This window comes from Anser anser (genome assembly GCF_964211835.1).
Source record: "Anser anser genome assembly, chromosome: 24".
Lineage (NCBI taxonomy): Eukaryota > Metazoa > Chordata > Aves > Anseriformes > Anatidae > Anser > Anser anser.
The window spans coordinates 5,625,324-5,644,630 of record NC_139745.1 but is presented as its reverse complement, the minus strand read 5'-3'; the positions used below and the strand labels follow the sequence as shown (position 1 = coordinate 5,644,630).

General features: G+C 39.4%; 1 protein-coding gene across 1 annotated transcript in view; it reads left to right on the top strand.

Annotated features, from left to right (window-relative positions):
- The window catches only part of AGO3 (argonaute RISC catalytic component 3), a 29,885-nt gene extending 13,080 nt beyond the window's left edge, over nt 1-16,805 (top strand). The window contains exons 4-19 of the mRNA XM_083810445.1: nt 300-508; nt 1,617-1,753; nt 4,307-4,441; nt 6,636-6,723; nt 6,864-7,011; nt 7,306-7,425; nt 7,835-7,957; nt 8,175-8,308; nt 8,733-8,917; nt 9,191-9,350; nt 10,538-10,628; nt 11,473-11,667; nt 12,007-12,141; nt 12,752-12,853; nt 14,374-14,573; nt 15,186-16,805. Coding sequence (XP_083666571.1) covers nt 300-508; nt 1,617-1,753; nt 4,307-4,441; nt 6,636-6,723; nt 6,864-7,011; nt 7,306-7,425; nt 7,835-7,957; nt 8,175-8,308; nt 8,733-8,917; nt 9,191-9,350; nt 10,538-10,628; nt 11,473-11,667; nt 12,007-12,141; nt 12,752-12,853; nt 14,374-14,573; nt 15,186-15,294 — 2,271 coding nt within the window. The 3' untranslated portion in view covers nt 15,295-16,805. The remainder of the gene's footprint in view (nt 1-299; nt 509-1,616; nt 1,754-4,306; nt 4,442-6,635; nt 6,724-6,863; nt 7,012-7,305; nt 7,426-7,834; nt 7,958-8,174; nt 8,309-8,732; nt 8,918-9,190; nt 9,351-10,537; nt 10,629-11,472; nt 11,668-12,006; nt 12,142-12,751; nt 12,854-14,373; nt 14,574-15,185) is intronic.
- Nucleotides 16,806-19,307: the final 2,502 nt, after the last annotated feature.

The window sequence follows — 19,307 nt, the reverse complement described above, 5'->3', positions numbered from 1 at the left end:
GTGTCGTGTTAGTAACTGCATTTAAGCTGTCAGACATAACTTCTGGATAACCCACGCAGTCCAGCTCTTATCTAGGTGTATTTTTATATAGGTATCTAACAGATTAATAGGGAGTTTTGATTCACTGAGACTTGCGAAGTAGATTCTCCTTTCCCAGCTTTCCAGTTCAATAAATACAAAGTAGATGGTCCTGCTCCAATACTGCCTTGGATTTCAGGTGTTAGATACAGGTGACAAACGCATCCTAGCAAACTCACAAATTAAACAGCCACTTTCTTTTTTTCCCCTCAACCACCCAGGTGGATTTGGATGTGACATTACCGGGAGAAGGTGGAAAAGATCGTCCCTTCAAAGTGTCAATAAAGTTTGTTTCTCGGGTGAGCTGGCACTTGCTGCATGAAGTTTTGACAGGAAGAACCTTGCCTGAGCCTCTGGAACTAGACAAACCTATCAGCACTAACCCTGTTCATGCTGTCGATGTGGTGCTACGACACCTACCCTCCATGAAGTAGGTTCACTGTCTTCCTGCAGTCTGTCTTTACCTGAAGTATCCCCATTGGGAGACCTTCATCCCTGTTTTTTCACAGGTGAAAAGAAAAAAATGATCATTCCCTCATGCAGCGCACCTGATTAGTAGAAGTATGTATTTTTGTAGACATTTAAACTCCAGAGCAGGTGACGTGTGTTTTTGGAAAGCTCAAGAAACAGGAGATGCTTATATTAGGTCTTAATTGAAAAACGGAGAGTTTACAGTATGCTAGAGCACTGCTTTCACATTTTCTGTTCAAAATGAGCCAAATATTGTGTACCTGGTGACTATCTAAAAGCATGAGTCTCTAGTTCATTGATATACCCATCAGTGGTGCGTGGTTCTCATGACTTAAATACATTGTTGAGACTAGATCCTGTTTAACCATGCCTGTTACTCTTTATCTCAGAACCCTGAAATATTAGAGAAGGCCCTATCGATTTTTGCCTTACTTGGGCCTTAGAATTTCCTTTTTGATTGCTGGCTGTACCTTTCACTGGTGTTGTTCATTGGGTGTCACTGACTCTTAGAAATGATCTGTGGTTTTGTGGAAGCCAGTCTTCTTCAGCTGCCCAGATCCTAAGGAAATGTGAAAGACTGTTGTGTCTGTACTAATGCCTGTACATTTCAAATGTAAGGAAGCATGGAGGTTTGTGAACGTACCTTTTCTACTCAAAAAGCATTAGTTTCTCTAGTTCTTTGTTACCACTGCAGTTTTAATGCAGTGTACACCGAGAGAAGTAATCAAATGTTCACTAGTAAAACATTCAAAATGATATTTGAAGGTCAGTCCAGTATATGCAGTGCTATTGTACAGAATCTGTGCTGTGATGGAGGTTATGCTTAATAAAGTGGAAGATCAGAGAGGGGAAGTTAACTTGTTGCAAAAACTAGTAAACATTTTGTCTAAATTTAAAAACACTGCAATGGAAACACCAGCATTCAGTGTATTGTTTAAACTTGACACCGATCCCAGTGCACAAAATTCCAAAAAAGAATAATGCTGTGCGGTATGATCTAAGACAGAGCTTTTTATTGTATATTGGGAAAGTGGTAGCATAAACGTGTGGTCATCTTTTCTGGCTAGGTATACCCCTGTGGGCCGCTCCTTTTTCTCCGCTCCAGAAGGCTACGATCACCCCTTGGGTGGCGGCAGGGAGGTCTGGTTTGGATTCCATCAGTCTGTTCGGCCTGCCATGTGGAAGATGATGCTCAATATTGATGGTGAGTTGGGATTCGGAGTTGAGAATAAAGATCATAACTCTTGTCTCTAAGAATACAAATGACCTTGAAATTCAGTTCATTAACTGTCGTGTTTGTGTTTATGATACCTAAAATTTAGGTAGTAGAGTAACTTCTGCTGCTTTCTGTACAGAAGGATTTAGTAACCATGAGCCATCTACACTAATTTCTTGTCTTTTTTTTATAAAGAATAAAGAGTTAAAATAGTTTGGGGTATTTTGCTAGAATTTGTACCAGAGTAAGCAAATTTCCAAACTCTATAATCTCTTTGTGTGCAAGGGATTTTCATCTGAAAAATACATGAGTCTTACAGCTCAGTTTAAAGATTCAGTATTTGTAATATCCTTATAAAATGGAACGTTAACTGTAAAGGCAACCTTCTGCAGGAGTTTTAATGACAATAGTCGAGTGAGATGGTAATAATAAAGTGTATGCATGCATACTTTGGCTTGCTCTTCAGCCAATTCAGACCAGACCTCTACGGCAAAGGCTACCTAGAAATCCTGGTCTTCTTTTTCTCATTTTTGTTGTCATGCCAGCATTTGAGCAGAAGTTCACCTGCCATATTAAAAAACAAAATCCTTTATAGGGAGAAAAGGCCTAGCATAGCTTGTTTTCCTCCTTCACTTCTGTACTGGTGCATCCACAGTAAGACAGACAAATTGCTTAAGCTGTCTCTGTGAGGCTGTCCGCAGTAGGTGGTGTTCAGTGCTTACAAGGAAACTGTAAAGTGTATCACAAATACCTATGTAAATAGGGCTAATTAAGGTGGGCTTTCTTATGCTAAATCAGGTCTACTCTGTACCACTTTATTAAGTCCCGGATGAATGTACTTGGGATCAGCCAGCGCATGTGTCAGACTCCTTGTGTCTGTAGGCACTCCGAGTCTGCCTGGTAGCTAAAAACCCTGTAGAAAAATGTCAGGGTTTGAGATGCAGGTGCTGCCTAAAAGTTTCTGTAATTCACATTCTGTTCTCACTGTCTGTTTGAAATGCTTTCTAAAACCAATGTAAATAGCCTGACTTCTTGAACTTTGTTAAACGCTCCAAGTCAGGTTGTGTGTAGAGCCTGTCTTAAAGCGTAATGAAAATGTCACGTATTACTGAGCTTTCACAACAAAAATGTGCATGTCCACTGCTGTGGTTTGCCTGAATTGTGAACGATACTCATTTGACTTCAGGTGGGTTTGCTCTTTTAAAATTACCATTCAAAGTGCAGCTATGACTTAGTTATTGTTTGAAAAAGGAATGTAAAAATATTTCCAACCTGAGAAATATCCAATCCTAGTATCTGTGTGCAAGGTACTGAGATGACTACTGTTCAAGGAGGACAAGAGTATTAATTCATACCAATTTATGATGCACTGCGCCATTACCTTCTGCGAAGGTAGTTTTTCCTGTCAGCGTTAAATAGCATAGTAGTTATTCTTGCAGTAGAGCTTTTTCAATCCTTTCTGGGAGTGAGACACTCAGTAACTTTGTCTTTAAGCTACAGTTTATAGGCTAATCACCTTACGTTGTGGTTTAGGCTGTAAGGATTACATTCAAATCCTATTGTATGATTTTTTTTGTCTGTTGTTTAACTTCATGCAAGGTTCGTTGCAAAATCCGTTCCTCTCTGTATCACTTTTGCTGCTATGGGAGACGAGCGGCGCGCTGCCAGCCGCTGGGGGTGTAAGCTATTTGTGTTCATTCAGTAGTCGGCATCCGGAGGTGGTGGCCGGCGTGCGTCATGCGAAGCTGGCAGCCTGCTGCAGTGACACACGTCTGAAGAATGTTTGGTTGTATCAGCACGGAGATGTGGTGGTTTGGGTACATGACATCTGGGAAACTAAGAAAGCGCTTGTCTACTATTTCACTTCTGTTCTTGCTGTTTAAAGTTTGAAACGTATGGATTATCTTACGTTTGAGCCGTAGCCTAGTGCTACCTCGCATTTCTTGCTAAAAGGTGTTGTTTCAGTTGCTTATAACTTGGCTAAGCACGTTGTTTGTGGTCTTCATTCCGTGGAGTGAGTCAACTGTCCTGGGTGAATACAGTATGTTGTCACTTAGTGTGACTGGGGCGTTAGTATGCAGGGAGGGTAGGAGATATTGGTAGATCAAGGGCTGCACTAAGCACTACGCTAGCATAATTTGTGAACTTAAAATTGTGCTTATGTAGCTAGCAAATATTCAAGTAATTAAGCAGATCTCATATCATTGACAAAATTATGTCGCATATTGCTTGTAGCTCGATACAGAGTTGACAGAGAGTGTCTCTTTGGGACATTACAGCTCTCTAGAAATAAATATCACCTGGGGAAAAACCCTTCCAAAACCCAGAAATGCAAAGTGGTTGTAGGATGATGATGCTGGTGACTGTGTCACTGTGGGTTTTGTTTGTGTGTTTATTGCAAACCTCGCTAATCTGTTTTGAAAGCAAGTGCTGCACAACATCTTGTTGGGGATTAGTTGGAATCTTTAAAAGCATTCATTTATCTACTGCTCGACAGCATTCTGACTTGCCTTTTTACACGTGATATTTTGTTCTACTTAGTTTCTGCCACTGCCTTCTACAAAGCACAACCTGTAATTCAGTTTATGTGTGAAGTTCTTGACATTCATAATATTGATGAACAACCAAGACCTCTGACTGATTCTCATCGGGTAAAATTCACCAAAGAGATAAAGGGTGAGTAGAAACATAACTGTCCTGTCCCAGGTAACTCAAGGTAATTCCAAGAATTTGCTCTAACTGGAAACCTTCTAGTTAGCACGCATGAGAAGGGCCCTGGGACTGCTAGGAGAACTGCAGTACATGTTTGTAGTTCTAGTCCTGAACGAGACAATGTGGCTCTGCAGAAATGAAAAATGAGATATGTTCCCAGTGGCTTAAAGAGGGAAAGGGCAAGCGTGTTGTTTATTGCCTGGTTAGAGGTAAGTGGTTGTTGCCTGCTGGCTGGCTAGCCTTTTAGAGGCAGGGGTCATCGAGGCCGTAGTGGTATTGTGCTGTAGGTCTCCCGCTGTTTAAATGCTGAGGTAAAATGAACATTGATTTCAAAGCTAACATCATTGATTCTTTGAGAGTATGCTATTGCGGTGACTACTTCTTCTAATAACTGATTGCCTTATGGAAAAATAAGTACCACTTGATAACTTGCAGCTGAAGGCCAAATTCCATTCCAGAGTATTGCATAAGCCACTGGTTAGAGTCGTTGCACTCCATACATGCTACTTTGCTTTGTGTTTTCCCATATCCTTTCATTCCAGTGTAATTTGCAGAGAGAGAAGCCTTGAAAGAGTTCAGCTCTTCAAAGCTCTGCTCTGAAATGCTTGTGTTACCTGATGCAAGACTTAACTCTGCTGAAATACTGGCCAGCAAATAATAAATCTGAACTACAGTCACGAACTGATGTGTTCGTGGAATAGTCATTAGTTGGGAAAAACAAAAAAGCCACCTTTAAGTAAATATTTATAGTAGTCCTAATGTGCTTCCTTTTTACATTTGTCTGTCTTCATTCTGGAAGACCAATAACTGGAGAACGAGAAGCTGCCTCTTCTCATGCCTCAGACACTCTGCTACCATAGTCAGAAAATATTAAAAGGTTACCTTTGCTGTCAATATTTATTTTTATTGCTGTAGTATCAGGGAACTCTAGCCAAGACGTGATTATGTATAGTGAAACAAACCCTGCATTAAAGAATTTGCAGTGTCTGTGAGCAGCTCTGAGGGAGGGTGGTGTCTTCTGTGGTGTCACAGCAGATTAATGACAAAGCAGTGAATGGTTTCCAGATATTGGTGTATTCACACTGCTTCATGGCTCATATTTTGTATTTCCTTTTCACGCTGTATCAGGTCAATGGTAGCTTATTTTTTTAATCCTCGAAGTAATACTGATGTTAATGTTGCAATTAGTGCAGTCAGGAATCAGTGAAGCACAGTTAATGCTTCTCTGGGTTGTCTGTGTACCAAGTAAAGTGGTTGTGGCATCTGCTCTCGGGGACTAAGGGACCTGGTTTGATCTGGGGTATTCAGTTGGAGGTCTGCAATCCACATGAGCCTTGACAAAACGAATCACCCTGCTTTAAGTCCTCTACTAGTGGACTGTAGGTTGAATCATTTGGGTAGCAATGCTGTTTTCAACTGCCTTGTCTTCCGTGGGGCTAGGGAAAAGCATAACAATGTGGCCATGCTATGCAGCACCTGTGTGATAAGCTCAATACTTTCAGCAGATGTTGAGTCTACTCCTGTGTACGCCACAGGCAGTCGGTGCTTGCAGTTTATAGAAATAACTGCTGAAAATCCAATGAGGCTGCTGTTGTTGCTGTCAGTATTTGCTGTGGTTAGACAGTAATGTCTGGTGAGCCTGTGGCATATAGGGTGGGTGCTTTTAGACTAGATCTTCAGCTGCTCAAAAGCTAAAGAAACTTGGTGAAAAGTAAAGAAAATTATAGGCTGACTGTGGTTGCAAGGCTAGGAAAAGCGAATATAAGGGAGAAATCTGCCTTTGCCCTTTTAATTTTATTGTAACTGCTGGTTTTAAGGGAAATACAGCACTGAGAATGAGAACAAAAGGATACAGTAAAAACAGCACTCTCTCTCCGAGGTTAGTCATATGTCTGCTAAATGAAACTGCAGTGAGAAATTCAGATGACATTGAATGTTAAATATTTTACATTGATTTGTTTCTGAGGAAAATACCTGATTAGTCAGAAATCCACTTAAAATGAAAGCAAGATGTTTAGAGAATAATTATTTTTTGTTCTGTGCTGTTCGAGCTCTGACCATGACAGCTGTTGGATTAGAACATACTCATAAGAAAACGCGTGTCTCCTGTGAAAACTTTTGTGTAGCTATGACATAATTTTTTTGTATTTCTGTGCAGGTCTAAAGGTAGAAGTGACTCATTGTGGAACGATGAGGCGGAAATACCGTGTTTGTAATGTAACAAGAAGGCCTGCAAGTCATCAAACGTAAGATGCTTTTTGTCAGAGCATAAAATGTGTAATAGCTTGGCACTGAATATGTAATGGGATCTAATATTCATTTGGGGAGTGTTGATACTTGCCAACTAAGCTCTTGGTAAGTTTGATTAAAACATATATTTCTTCAGCTTTCCTTTACAGTTAGAAAATGGACAGACTGTGGAGAGAACGGTAGCACAGTATTTCAGAGAGAAATACAACCTTCAGTTGAAATATCCTCATCTTCCCTGCCTACAAGTGGGACAGGAACAGAAACACACCTACCTGCCTTTAGAAGTAATGAATTTATTCTGATAAATCAGCTCGTTATTGGTAGACGGTATCATTTTGCAGGATGTTAAGAAGTAGTACACTTTGTGGTACAAGCATGTTGGCATATTTACATATTCTTTATTTGCTTTTTGTTGTATTTTTACCATTGACTACATTTTTAAGGAGCTTTAAAGATTAAACAACTCTACGCTTTTGCTTAGTTCTAAACACTTTGGAGGTGTATTTTATAATGGTAGCGTAGTACTGTACATGTGTCGTATGTTGGGATCTGTTTCTAAATGTGGATTTTTCTTCAAGGTATGTAATATCGTGGCTGGCCAACGGTGTATCAAGAAGCTAACAGACAATCAGACATCGACTATGATAAAGGCCACAGCAAGATCTGCTCCAGATAGGCAAGAGGAAATAAGCAGATTGGTTAGTTCTTAAATTTCAGTTTGGTGTGACCCTACTCAGTAAATGACACTGGACTAAACCACACTAATGCCTTGACCCCAGCCTGACAATTCTTTTACTGGATCACAGCCTACTGCTTATTTGCAAAAAGTATCTTATATTGTGTTCTTCAAGCCGCCTGTAGGTTTCCTGAATGAATGACTGAAAGTTTGACTGCTTTCCTCAGTACACAGTAAATATTTTCACCAAAGAACTCCAACATATATCTTCATCTTTTTATGTGTCTGCTGCTGAATTCAGCCACTCTAAACAGTAGTGTTTTAGCTGCCTGGAAATATAAAGCTTGAGTATTTTTAGTTGAATATTCTTATAAACAGTTCTGAAATGGTCTGCTTTTGAGCTGACATGTAACATGTAAAAACTCTTCTAGGTGAGAAGTGCAAATTACGATGCAGATCCATTTGTTCAAGAGTTCCAGTTCAAAGTCCGGGATGAGATGGCCCATGTGACAGGGCGGGTGCTCCCAGCTCCAATGCTGCAGTACGGAGGACGGGTGAGGATTTTGTGGTTTTAATTTTGGTTCTGTTACAGTTTTCAGAGAGTGATTTCCCATGCACATCGATGAATTTAACCACTTCAGTTGCCTTGTGCAGTACAGGGATCAGAGTTCAAATAGCAAGCTTTGTTTTTTCTTACCCTAAAACTGTAAATAGATAGGCTTTCTAATTTTCATTCACTTGAATGTCAGTGTGATTTTTCTGTTTCCACAGAATCGAACAGTGGCAACCCCAAGCCATGGAGTATGGGACATGCGAGGGAAGCAGTTCCACACTGGTGTTGAGATCAAAATGTGGGCTATAGCTTGTTTTGCAACGCAGAGACAGTGCAGAGAAGAAATACTGAAGTAAGGCATGTCATAGTTCAGGCTCTGGACAGTTCTCTTAATGAAACTATTTAGTAAAAGCATGAACACAGCAAATCTAATGAGCATTTTATCTGGCTTTACACTTCTGAGGTGTTAGGGAGAGAATTCAAGCTGCTTCCGTGCTGGAAGCTACAGTCAAAACACTGTTTCAGTCTTGTGACATTGCTGCTTTACATTTTAGCATATTGAATTGAGTACTAGAGGCCTCTAAATGTTTTTTTCAGTTCTAGCCTATGGTATTTTAAAGCTGTATGGCTGCCACGTAATGCATGTTTTAAAAATGCTGCTTTGAAAGTTAGGTGGAGTCCTTTTCTTCATTTGAGTAACAGACTTCTGCCCCCTTATGCTTTGGTTGACGTGTGCTCTCGCTGGTGCAAAAATTCAGTAAACTTCTCATCTTTAGGGGTTTTACAGATCAGCTGCGTAAGATCTCCAAGGATGCAGGGATGCCGATCCAAGGCCAGCCCTGTTTCTGCAAATACGCCCAGGGTGCAGACAGCGTGGAGCCCATGTTTCGACACCTCAAGAACACCTATTCAGGGCTTCAGCTCATCATTGTCATCCTGCCAGGGAAAACACCGGTGTATGGTAAGGAAATAGCTCTGTATTTACCTGTTTGGTCAAGTATCTTTCTAACAGATGCCCAGCATGTTAGAAAATTCTCCAGGACTATTCTTTAGACATAAGAAACCAGTGCTTTGCCTGAAGTTAAAATAAATTGGAAGCAATTCTGAGCATGCAGCTAAATTTAAAGTTATTTTGTAGAGTATCTATACTGCAATTATTGTGACGTAATCTAAGATGAAAACATACCAGTAGTTTCAAATGGACTCAGTTTGCATCCTAATATTTGCTTCACAGCGGAGGTGAAGCGTGTGGGAGATACGCTATTGGGAATGGCCACACAGTGCGTTCAAGTCAAAAATGTCATTAAAACATCTCCGCAGACCCTTTCAAACCTGTGCCTGAAGATTAATGTTAAGTTAGGAGGAATCAACAACATCCTTGTACCTCATCAACGGTAAGAATTGTTGTGGAGACTCTTTCGGGTTTTGTTTTAACAAATGTGGTTGTTTGATATTTTGCACGCAAAATTTAAATTTACCCAAGATTTACCTTGAAGTATCCTTCTGGTAATATGTGAGAATAAGGCAGAATTATTTTTTTTTCTAGAATGGGCCCTGAATAGTTGTAGGCCTGTGAACTGTCTTAAGTGTTTTTCCAAATGTTTGATCGGTATCAAAAATTTGAAGAGTACCTGTAGTTCTAGAGATGAAATTACTGCAATTAGAAATTTTCTGGAGGTTTAGGATTATGCAACACATCGCAGAGAAATGTAACTCTTGGTTAGCATACCAGTGTGCTGCTAATAAGGGTAGAAGTATACTGAAGGCATCCTACTTCTCCCACTTTATTAGGCTAAGTAATTCAGCTCACACTTGTTTTTTGCACAGGTAATCTGTGCTCTGTTTCTGCTTATATTCCATTTGCTTTGAAGCCTTCAGTAGGTTTGTAAGTCCAAGCCATGCGTCCTCCCATCTTTCTGCCATGCTTCATTCTGAAGAAGCATAAGTCTGTTAGTCCTGAAGACAAGAAATTCTGATGGTCTCTAACCGTTGCAAGAGCTTATCTATTCTTCAAGAGTGGAAATGTGCATAGTGCAAGCCAGAAAAACTTACGGAGTGTAAGTTTTAGGAATTCTTTCCCGAGACTTTCTAAGATCTTGGAATCAGTCTAAACATGAAGCAATGGCACATGGAACGTATTTTGAAGGCACTGGGAGATGATCCTGCTGCCTTATATCCTGTAAGCCAGAATAAAGTGTGTGCTGCTGCACCCGGCCATCTGTTGCATGGCTGATACAGCACAGAAGCGGTGTTTAGCTGGCCTCACAGCACTAGTGTAATCAACTGGTAGAATAATAATTTCTGTAAGATACTGTCTGTGAAGGTGTAGCTCTTTGGCTTTTTTCCATCGGAATCATGCTGCAGTTACATGGCAGTGTGATTTGGAATGACCGTTACAGCGTTGTAGAAGTTTACATCTCGTGCACAAAGATTTCATTGTTTAGGTCTGGACAGAGTACCTGATAAGAAAGTCTCTCTGCGCAGCTTAGCTGAGATAGAAACAAAGCCCCATATTGAGCAATAACCTTGCACCAACTGTTCATCTGCAAGTGTGACTTAGCACTTTTTTTTTCCTTTGAAGACCTTCTGTGTTCCAGCAGCCAGTGATCTTTCTGGGAGCCGATGTCACTCACCCTCCTGCTGGAGATGGGAAGAAGCCTTCCATAGCTGCTGTAAGTTTTATTAAATCAGCATTGTTATTTCGTCTTGGGTAAATGTTAGAACAGTAAATGCACCTATGACTGTCAAATATCTTTCAGGGCTTATGCCAGTTCTTTGGTGCACATTTCCAATATTATTAGAAATCATTTCTTTAAAAGGAAAACACTGCTTGATACTTTTTCTTAGCATTTTATTTTTAAATCAGGGTAAAATGTCAGTCATATTAAATAGAATATTCTTGCAGAAATATTGTAAAGGAAATAATGCAGCTTTGAGATATTTGTTAATAATATCGTTGTATTTCCGAAAGAGGAAGGCTAAATTAAGGCCTAGTTTGGCATGATTATTCTTGATGTGTTTTAACTTTTTGTGTTGGTATTGCCCAGGAGACCACCAGAGTAGTGGTTGGATGCTTGCTATGTGGTCAGTCCATTGCTAATTTGTCTCCTTGGTATTTTACTTGTCATTGATTGCAGTTATGGAAACTGCCTCTTTGCCTTAAGTAACTAAGGCAAACTGAAATGTTTCTCCATGTAAAAGGTGAGAAAATGTCCAAGGAAAAAAGTCAGTTTCTTGATTATAAGAATATGTGTTAGTGTACTGTCAATAGAGGGGAAGACTCCAAGGCAGATAATTTCTGCAGATGTGTTTCAGGGAGTCTGGAGGGCAAGTTACATACCTCTTTTCAAAAGGTATTAAACCTGCACCTACCACAAGTTCCAGTTAAAATGTTACTGTAATTATTTTTAAAGCAAGCATCTTTTACTTGAAAATTCTTTTCTTGGCTTTCTTGCTATTTCATTTTTTTTATAGATTTGATCTTGTAGCTTTTAGTCATGTAATGTTCCCCTGAAGGTTGTAGGTAGTATGGATGCTCATCCGAGCCGGTACTGTGCCACGGTGCGAGTTCAGCGACCCCGGCAGGAAATCATCCAAGATCTGGCCTCCATGGTTAGAGAGCTTCTCATCCAGTTCTACAAGTCAACACGGTTCAAGCCCACACGTATCATCTTCTACAGAGACGGGGTCTCTGAAGGACAGTTTCGACAGGTTGGTTCATCTGTTGGGTTTTTGAAACACTTACGTAATCCCTGGCCTCCTGTTCGAATGAGCTGTACTGCTTATATTTGTACCAAGGTATCACAAAATAATTGAGCGTTTTTAGGAGAGATTTTCTTCAGTATGTTCGGTTAGAAAAGTTGCACCTTCTTTCCTGTATGGGAAGAAAAACTCTTGGATCTTTGGAAACAATATATTTCTTAATACTCCCTAAGATTAATAACCGCGTGGCAAAGTTGAACCTAGTGTTAACTACAAACTATTTATTAAGCATTTTGTGTAGAATACAACGTGACAAAAAACTAAACTATTCTGTTCATGATCTTGTAGGTTTTGTATTACGAACTGCTAGCCATTAGAGAAGCCTGCATCAGTTTGGAGAAAGATTACCAGCCTGGAATAACCTATATTGTGGTACAGAAACGACATCATACACGATTGTTCTGTGCTGACAGAACAGAAAGGGTAATCGTCGTCCTATCTCAGTACAAGCTTGATGTCAAGCACACATACTGCTATAGAAAATATCGGCATGGGCTTCTCTGTCAATCTGATTGTGTTTGCATTCAGGGAAGATGTTGAATTGATAGGCACAAAATGCGACACCAAACTGGAAAATCACTGACCTTTGGAAAAAAAAAAAAAAAAAGACTTTGTCACAGTGTGCATTGGTACTAATTTTTAACAGTGAACTGTAACTACCTAAAGCCAAGTCTTCAATTAAAGACTGCTGTAGAAAATGCAAAATGATAGAATCCTTAACACTTGTGTTCTGATTGAGTCAATCTGAACTTAAGCTCACAATTCTAAATGTAAATGTACACACAGCTTTTTCTGGGTTTCTGGCATTGAAGGTTCTGAAGTTCTGGATGAGTTATTCTGTGTTGAGATGGTAAACAGCAGTACAGTGTCCATGTCACACGTTCTAGGTTACCGTATTGACACGTTCCAGACAGTGCTGAGACAGTCTTTCACTGAAATGCTGCATGTCTTAAATGCAAACTTGTATTTTAATTAGAGTTGAGGTGTATAAACAGCTGTTAGCTGCACTGTTTTTAACAAAACTTTTATTTAGGTTGGACGAAGTGGCAATATTCCAGCTGGAACAACTGTAGATACAGACATTACGCATCCATATGAGTTTGATTTTTACCTCTGCAGCCACGCTGGAATACAGGTATGATTGTCTTGTTAAGTAAGTGTGAATTCAGAACGCTCTCATTTTCTCCCTTATGTGACAAATGTACTTACAAACAGTTCCTTAGTAGGGAAATGTCATTTAGCTCAGTTCTATCTGAGACATCATGTTATTACTGGACTAATAGTATTAATTATTTGCTTTAAGAGGTGGTCTCTGCTATGTTCAAAACTTAGACTTTGTGTAGTGTAAGGCAGTGTTTGATCATTTGCTGACTAAATGCAGACAGGTGAGTTACAGACTGGAAATAAAATTCAACAGTGGTATTGCCAACAATACAAGGGAGAATCAACTTAATGACAAAAACTCTGTCAGGATATTGGTTAAAATGGAAAAAGTTCACTCTTTTTTATCATTCTTCACTTTTTTATCGTGATTCTGTGACCATGTTGTTGTAAGCTCTGTTTAGGCTAAGTAGGTATGTTTTCTTATCCTGTTTTGAATCATTGCGGTGTTTTTATTCAGAGTTCAGAACATCTACTGCTTTTCTCCTTATGCGTGTACCTTTATGCTAGGTCTGGCCAAGCTAGTTTTTGGCCCCTTTGGAAGGGGAAAAAAAAAAGTATCGATATAAGTTGTAGCAGAAGTGTCAGATGTAGATGCAGCTCGTTGTCATAGCAAGCCACAAGTACATCTCTACTAAACTGAGATTTTATATATACTTAAGGGAAAAAAAGACTTCTAGACTGGCTAAAATACAGCTATTGACATAACCTGGTTACACCGTAAGGTTTAGCTCTAGTGCATCACATCCTTTGAGGGAGAAGCAGGAGGGAAGAGGAGTGTTCATTTATTCCAGAGCAATGTCTTCCAAAGTAATTGCATGTCAGTCCTTTAATGGAGAACTTCCAAGAGCTCCTAAGAACTGTGCACAGCATTCAGTGCTTGTTATGGTCTGGAAGGAATTGTTAAGGTAGTAACGGTGAAAGTCAGCGTGCATCTGGTTGATGTACAAGCATCTGTTTCAGCATAATGCCAAAGAGCAATTGTAACTCTTAAACCTGTAGGCAAGATGACATTGTGTAAAGCAAGGAAGTGTACATTTTATATAGAACTCCTCAGGTAACTTCTGAAATAGTGGAACCATTTCTAGTCTTCATACTAGAAGTTAGGGGGTACTGAGGAACTGGAAAGAGTTAAATGCAACAGTTATTTCTGTGAAATGTCTCGGTGAGAAACAGTTTTAATTGAGGGTGGTTAAGAGGTGGTGTAATCAGTTTAGTCATGTTGGAAGCAGGCTTCAATTGTTAAGGGTTACCTAAAAGGTATGTGGGCTTTTTTTGCACAAGCAATGGTAGTTGAAGTAACGTAATATGAACAGTAGACATTTATTAATCTCTACATACATTTAGGGCTGACATAAGCCTGAAATTTCCTTGGCTGCTGTTACCGAGGAATTCAGACTAGACAGTCTGGCCCTTTCTGAGCTTAAAAATGACTTGACTGCATGGGGAAAAAAAAAAAAACAGCTAAGTGAACTGATGTTCCCTTCTTCTTAGGGTACCAGCCGTCCCTCACACTATCATGTTTTGTGGGATGATAACTGTTTTACTGCAGATGAACTTCAGCTGCTGACTTACCAGCTCTGCCACACGTATGTGCGCTGTACACGATCAGTTTCTATACCTGCACCAGCGTATTATGCTCACCTGGTAGCATTCAGAGCACGATACCATCTTGTGGACAAAGAACATGACAGGTAAAGAAAAATGCACATGCTTTAAGTTTTTGTCCGTGTTAGTCTCTGCTCCGTTGTCAGGCATAAAGCCAACTGTAATTACCTCTCATTTTGCAGTTAATTTGTGTTAACTCTGTGACTAGACTTAAGGTACTCATTCCTGACAGCTAGTGCTGAGTATCAGACAAGAGTGGGTTGGTGGATTCTACTGAGTAACGCTCAGATTAAAAGAAGTATAGTGTCATAAAATAGTTATTACTTTGACGTGGTCTTAAGGAATCAAGCCACGCATTTAGTTTTTTTTGCTTTAGAGTTAGAGTATTCATGAATGAAGCAAATGTTAAGTTTCTTGCACCTAACTCTGCTTTGTATGTCACGAGTATTTTATAAACTTAATATCATCAATATATTTTTCAATGGGGTACTTTTAGATGAACAAATTAAACAAGGCAAAGGGATTTGTCTGTTCACTCAGCAACCTCGAGGCTTTTGACAAGTATTTTTTTCTATTTGTTTCTATTAATATTGCCATGTTACCCTCCAGAATGCTGAAGAGATGCAAAGGCAGCTTTTAATTGGAATTAATATGATTTATAGCCCTGCTTGTCTTCATTTTTTCTCATTTTCTTCCAGTGCTGAAGGAAGCCATGTTTCAGGACAAAGCAATGGGAGAGATCCACAGGCCCTCGCGAAGGCTGTACAAATTCACCAAGACACCTTACGCACGATGTACTTCGCTTAAGTCAATAAAATGGGAGCATACTCACTGAGAAGGAAGAACTGAAAAATTAAGCCACATACAATGTATGTTTCCAGTGGGGTTGGTTTATGGGGTGTGCCTCCGATCATGCTGAAGTTGACACTGTGCAGGGGCGAGAGGCTAACCCTTAAATTGACACAAGGAAGATTGTTTACTTCATCGAGGAACACAGCACTATTATGCAATATGAAACCAGCCAACTGCTTTTTTGGCGCGGTCTCCTGTAGGAAGCACCGCCATCATTTTTTTTTTATTTCTCGTAGTTTAACCCTCTTATGCCTTTACCTCAAGTTGCTCGGCAGCACAACTATCTTTGCAAAAAAAAAAAAAAAAAGGATGGTGTAATTAAAAAAAAAAAGCAAACAACCTTTACAAGAACAATCACAATGATTGTTTGGGAGAGGAAAGTGTGCAAAAAAAATATTTTTTTTACCCCACTGCATTGAGGAATCTTTCTCTCAATATTGCCATCAGCATTCGAATGTGAACATATCTGAGTACATTTGAATGTACAGCACTAACTAAAAAAAATTGAAGGGAGGGAAGATGTTTTGCACACTAATCCAATAATTTGAACATAGTTTAGCCAACTGCTGCCTTTGTCTTTCTTCACAGCTTTGGAGTCCTCAGCTCCAATAGTTCCCTTTTAAAAAGCAAACAAAGCTAGTGGTGTTATGTGCAGGCAGTAGTGATCCAAACTCTTCTTGCTCCCTGGTGAATTTACTAAAGCTGCTGTTTTACCTAGTCCAAAAGTTTCAATTATTTTCTATCTGGCACGTCAAATATCTTGAAGCTTCACATGAGATCAGATGTCCCAAGTTTTATGGGATTACATATAGCAAACACCAGAACTGAAACTTTAGAGCTAAGGTCTTTTTGGAAAAAGAAAAATGCTAGTTTACTTGCTGCCTCTCACACCTTAATGTGATTTCATATGTATGTTTTTGAAGTTTAGCTTCCTTTTGTTTCTTTTATATTTATTAGAGTAATAATAATGCTTTAATTTAATTATTACAGAACATATGGTCAACATCAACTTTTATTTTTTAGAAATGTAACCATGTTTATTTTTAAAAAAAACTGACAACTTGTTTTTGCTATCTTTTAGTGCAATAAGCGTTCTAAAGGAAATCTGTGTCCATTGAGCTGTACTAAAGCAGTGTTTGTACCACTAACTGTGGGATAATGGACACCTCCATGATTTTAAAAGGACAAAGTAAAAGCCTTAATTTTGAAAGGAAAGTTTTATAGTCAGAAGGAATCTTGCATTTTCCTTTTTTAAATCAAAAAAAAAAGCAAAAATGCTTCTAGAACTCTGCAAGCTTTACTTGTCACTGCAGTATTTTGATTTAACAAAGGAATTGGCCATATTTTTGGCTTCGAAATGTGGAGGATATTTGAAGTAAATGAAAAGGGTTTTTTATTAAGATCTAAGTTTTTACATGCTTAATTAAATCTATTTGACATCAATAAAATGTCTGGAATTATTAAAAGTTTTTAGGCTTTTTTCCTCTTTGATAATGACTTTCCTTTTAAAATTAAGTTATTGGTAACTTCATTTCACTTTGCAAATAAAGTAAGAGGGCTGGGATAGTTCTAACTTCAAATCACTGAAATGTGAAACAAACTAATGGGACTCTTTCATTCCACTTTAAAGGTAAAACAATATTTAAGATGTCAGAGATGAGCATTTATTCAGTGAGGGGACTGGGGAGTTTTGCACTTTGTAAACTCGTGAACTGCATTTTTGACTGTTTTTATTTGCACTGGTTCATAGTATATATATTCTGCAGATCGTTTATATGGGCATTGCTGTTATCCCAGCCCTTCTGAACTCCACCTGCTCTCCACATGAAAACCAGTGGGTTGGTATAAGTAGCTTATCTCCTGTCATTTATCTCCTGAAATCCGTTGTTTGCCAATATACTGTATTTTGAGCCTAAAATCTGAGCCCATTTTGCTTCAACAGGCATGAATCTCCCCCACCTTTTCTGCCAGAAAACAAAGTACTGTATTTTGTGCATCTGTATATTGTATGGAAATGTACGTAGTGCTGTTCACAACACTGTCTCAAAGAGCTTTACTAAACAGTGTATATACGTATTTTATCTCCCAGTATCCAGGAAGATAATGTTTTCAGCCTAACTTCGCAACGTTACAATTGCACTGGAAATAGTCACGACGGTGGGCAGTTCGACGGTGGCTTTTGGGGCTCCTCAGAACAGGTTTGGGGTGAGCAGGGGAGATTTGGCAGATCCCGAGCCTCCTGGGGGCTGCACGCCTTGGCTGGATCTGCAGGTCCAGGGTTGTCCCAGCCGTGCTCCTTGACTTCTTAATGCACTTACTTTCAGCGCCTTCAAGTAAAACTGCTGCAGGGAGGTTGGTGTAACTGAATAATCTGAGCAAGATGGTTTCCGAATAGATCTCTGAAATGTTTTCCGTAGTCAGCGACCTGATGGTTTTCTCTCAGAAGCACTCTAGCTAGTAGTTCTGTTTATAAAAGGTTCAGGTTAGGGTTTTTACAGAAAATCAACGTTTTAAAAAGAGTTTTTTTTAAAGAAGCTATTTTACAAAGATTTCTTGTGGATTTCTGGCGTTTAGATGAAGAAAATTCCTTTTTAAACAGTCTTTTAATGCTCCTTTCAGAGACACTGTACACTTCTCATCCTGCCCACACTCAGTGACTATGATCTGAGAAGCTTTTTTTGCTTTCTACTTTCACCAAAAAAAGAAATTACAGCAACTTCATTGGGAAAGTGACTTAAACGCTAGCTTGACAAGCAGTTTTACCTGGTTTTCATGTGAAGAGTATTTGGAATTTTTAATCTCTATTCTTGGTTTTGCAAATATCTACGTAAAGTGCCGATACTTATTTGTATTATGATATCAACTTACTGGCGTTGTGAGGGCCACACATTTATAATGCTGTAGCTGCTATATTTATTTAAATGGAGATGGACAATTACTGCACTAAGGAATGAGGAGATAAGCAAGGAATCAAGGTTAGATAGATATCTTGGGTTTTTTTTTTTTTTTCAAAAGAGAATTAATGGTGTGAAATATCAAGTGTAACAAAGGGTGCTGTCATTTTAACTGAGATTAAATAGCCAGATATTCTTCCTTTGTTTAAAAACATATATATTTTGATGTTTGCAGTTTGGGGGTGGGGGGTTGGGATAAATGGTACCTCATCTGTGGTGGCAGTTTCCGGTATATTTTCAGAGTATATGGATTTCTTTTATTTTTGTACCTGCTCTCCTTTTAAAAAAGAAAAAAAAAATCTCAAATTTTATGTGCTGTTTGGGGACACCTTGAGTGGCGTACCAGATCCCCCTCTCTTTCTGGGAGCTGTCCGTGTACAGCCCAAAGAGGGATGCGGGCAAAGGCTGACAGTTCTACTTTGCAGACGTGCTGGCCTCGTTTATATGCCTATCTAGAAAAAAAAAAAAAAAAACAACAAAAAAACAGGTTCCTATCTCCTAAGACACCGTACCAGTTTACCAGACCGAGACCTCGCTTGTACTTACAAGTGCCACTTGTTGCTTCCGTGGCAGGGAGCACGCTGGTAGGGCATCGGCCACGCAGAGCGGGAGCTGCAGCGCTGGTACCGTGCCAAAGCGGGACCCACTCCCCCGGGACGGAGCCTTGCCGAAACCTGTGATCTCTAGTGACTAGTAGATCCAAAGTTGGAAGGGAGTAGAGCGTTTTGTAGTCGAGGCATTAAACTTGCAACATCTGCTAACAGAATGACTGACTCCACTGTAAGTAGCTTTTTTGTTGTTGTTTTTGTAGGGCACTTCAGCTGTGGCCATTCTACTCAGGATCGGTGTATTACTGTTAAATGTGTCATTTGGTTGAACACGTTCGAAAAGTTGTTTCTGCAGAGCTCATTCTGGCACCCTTTTGGAAGTTTGGCCGTAGAAATGCTTTTTCAGGAGTAAAGTGGGTTTCTGAAAGCTGTCAGTCAGATTATTTCAAGATGCAATTGGTCCTAA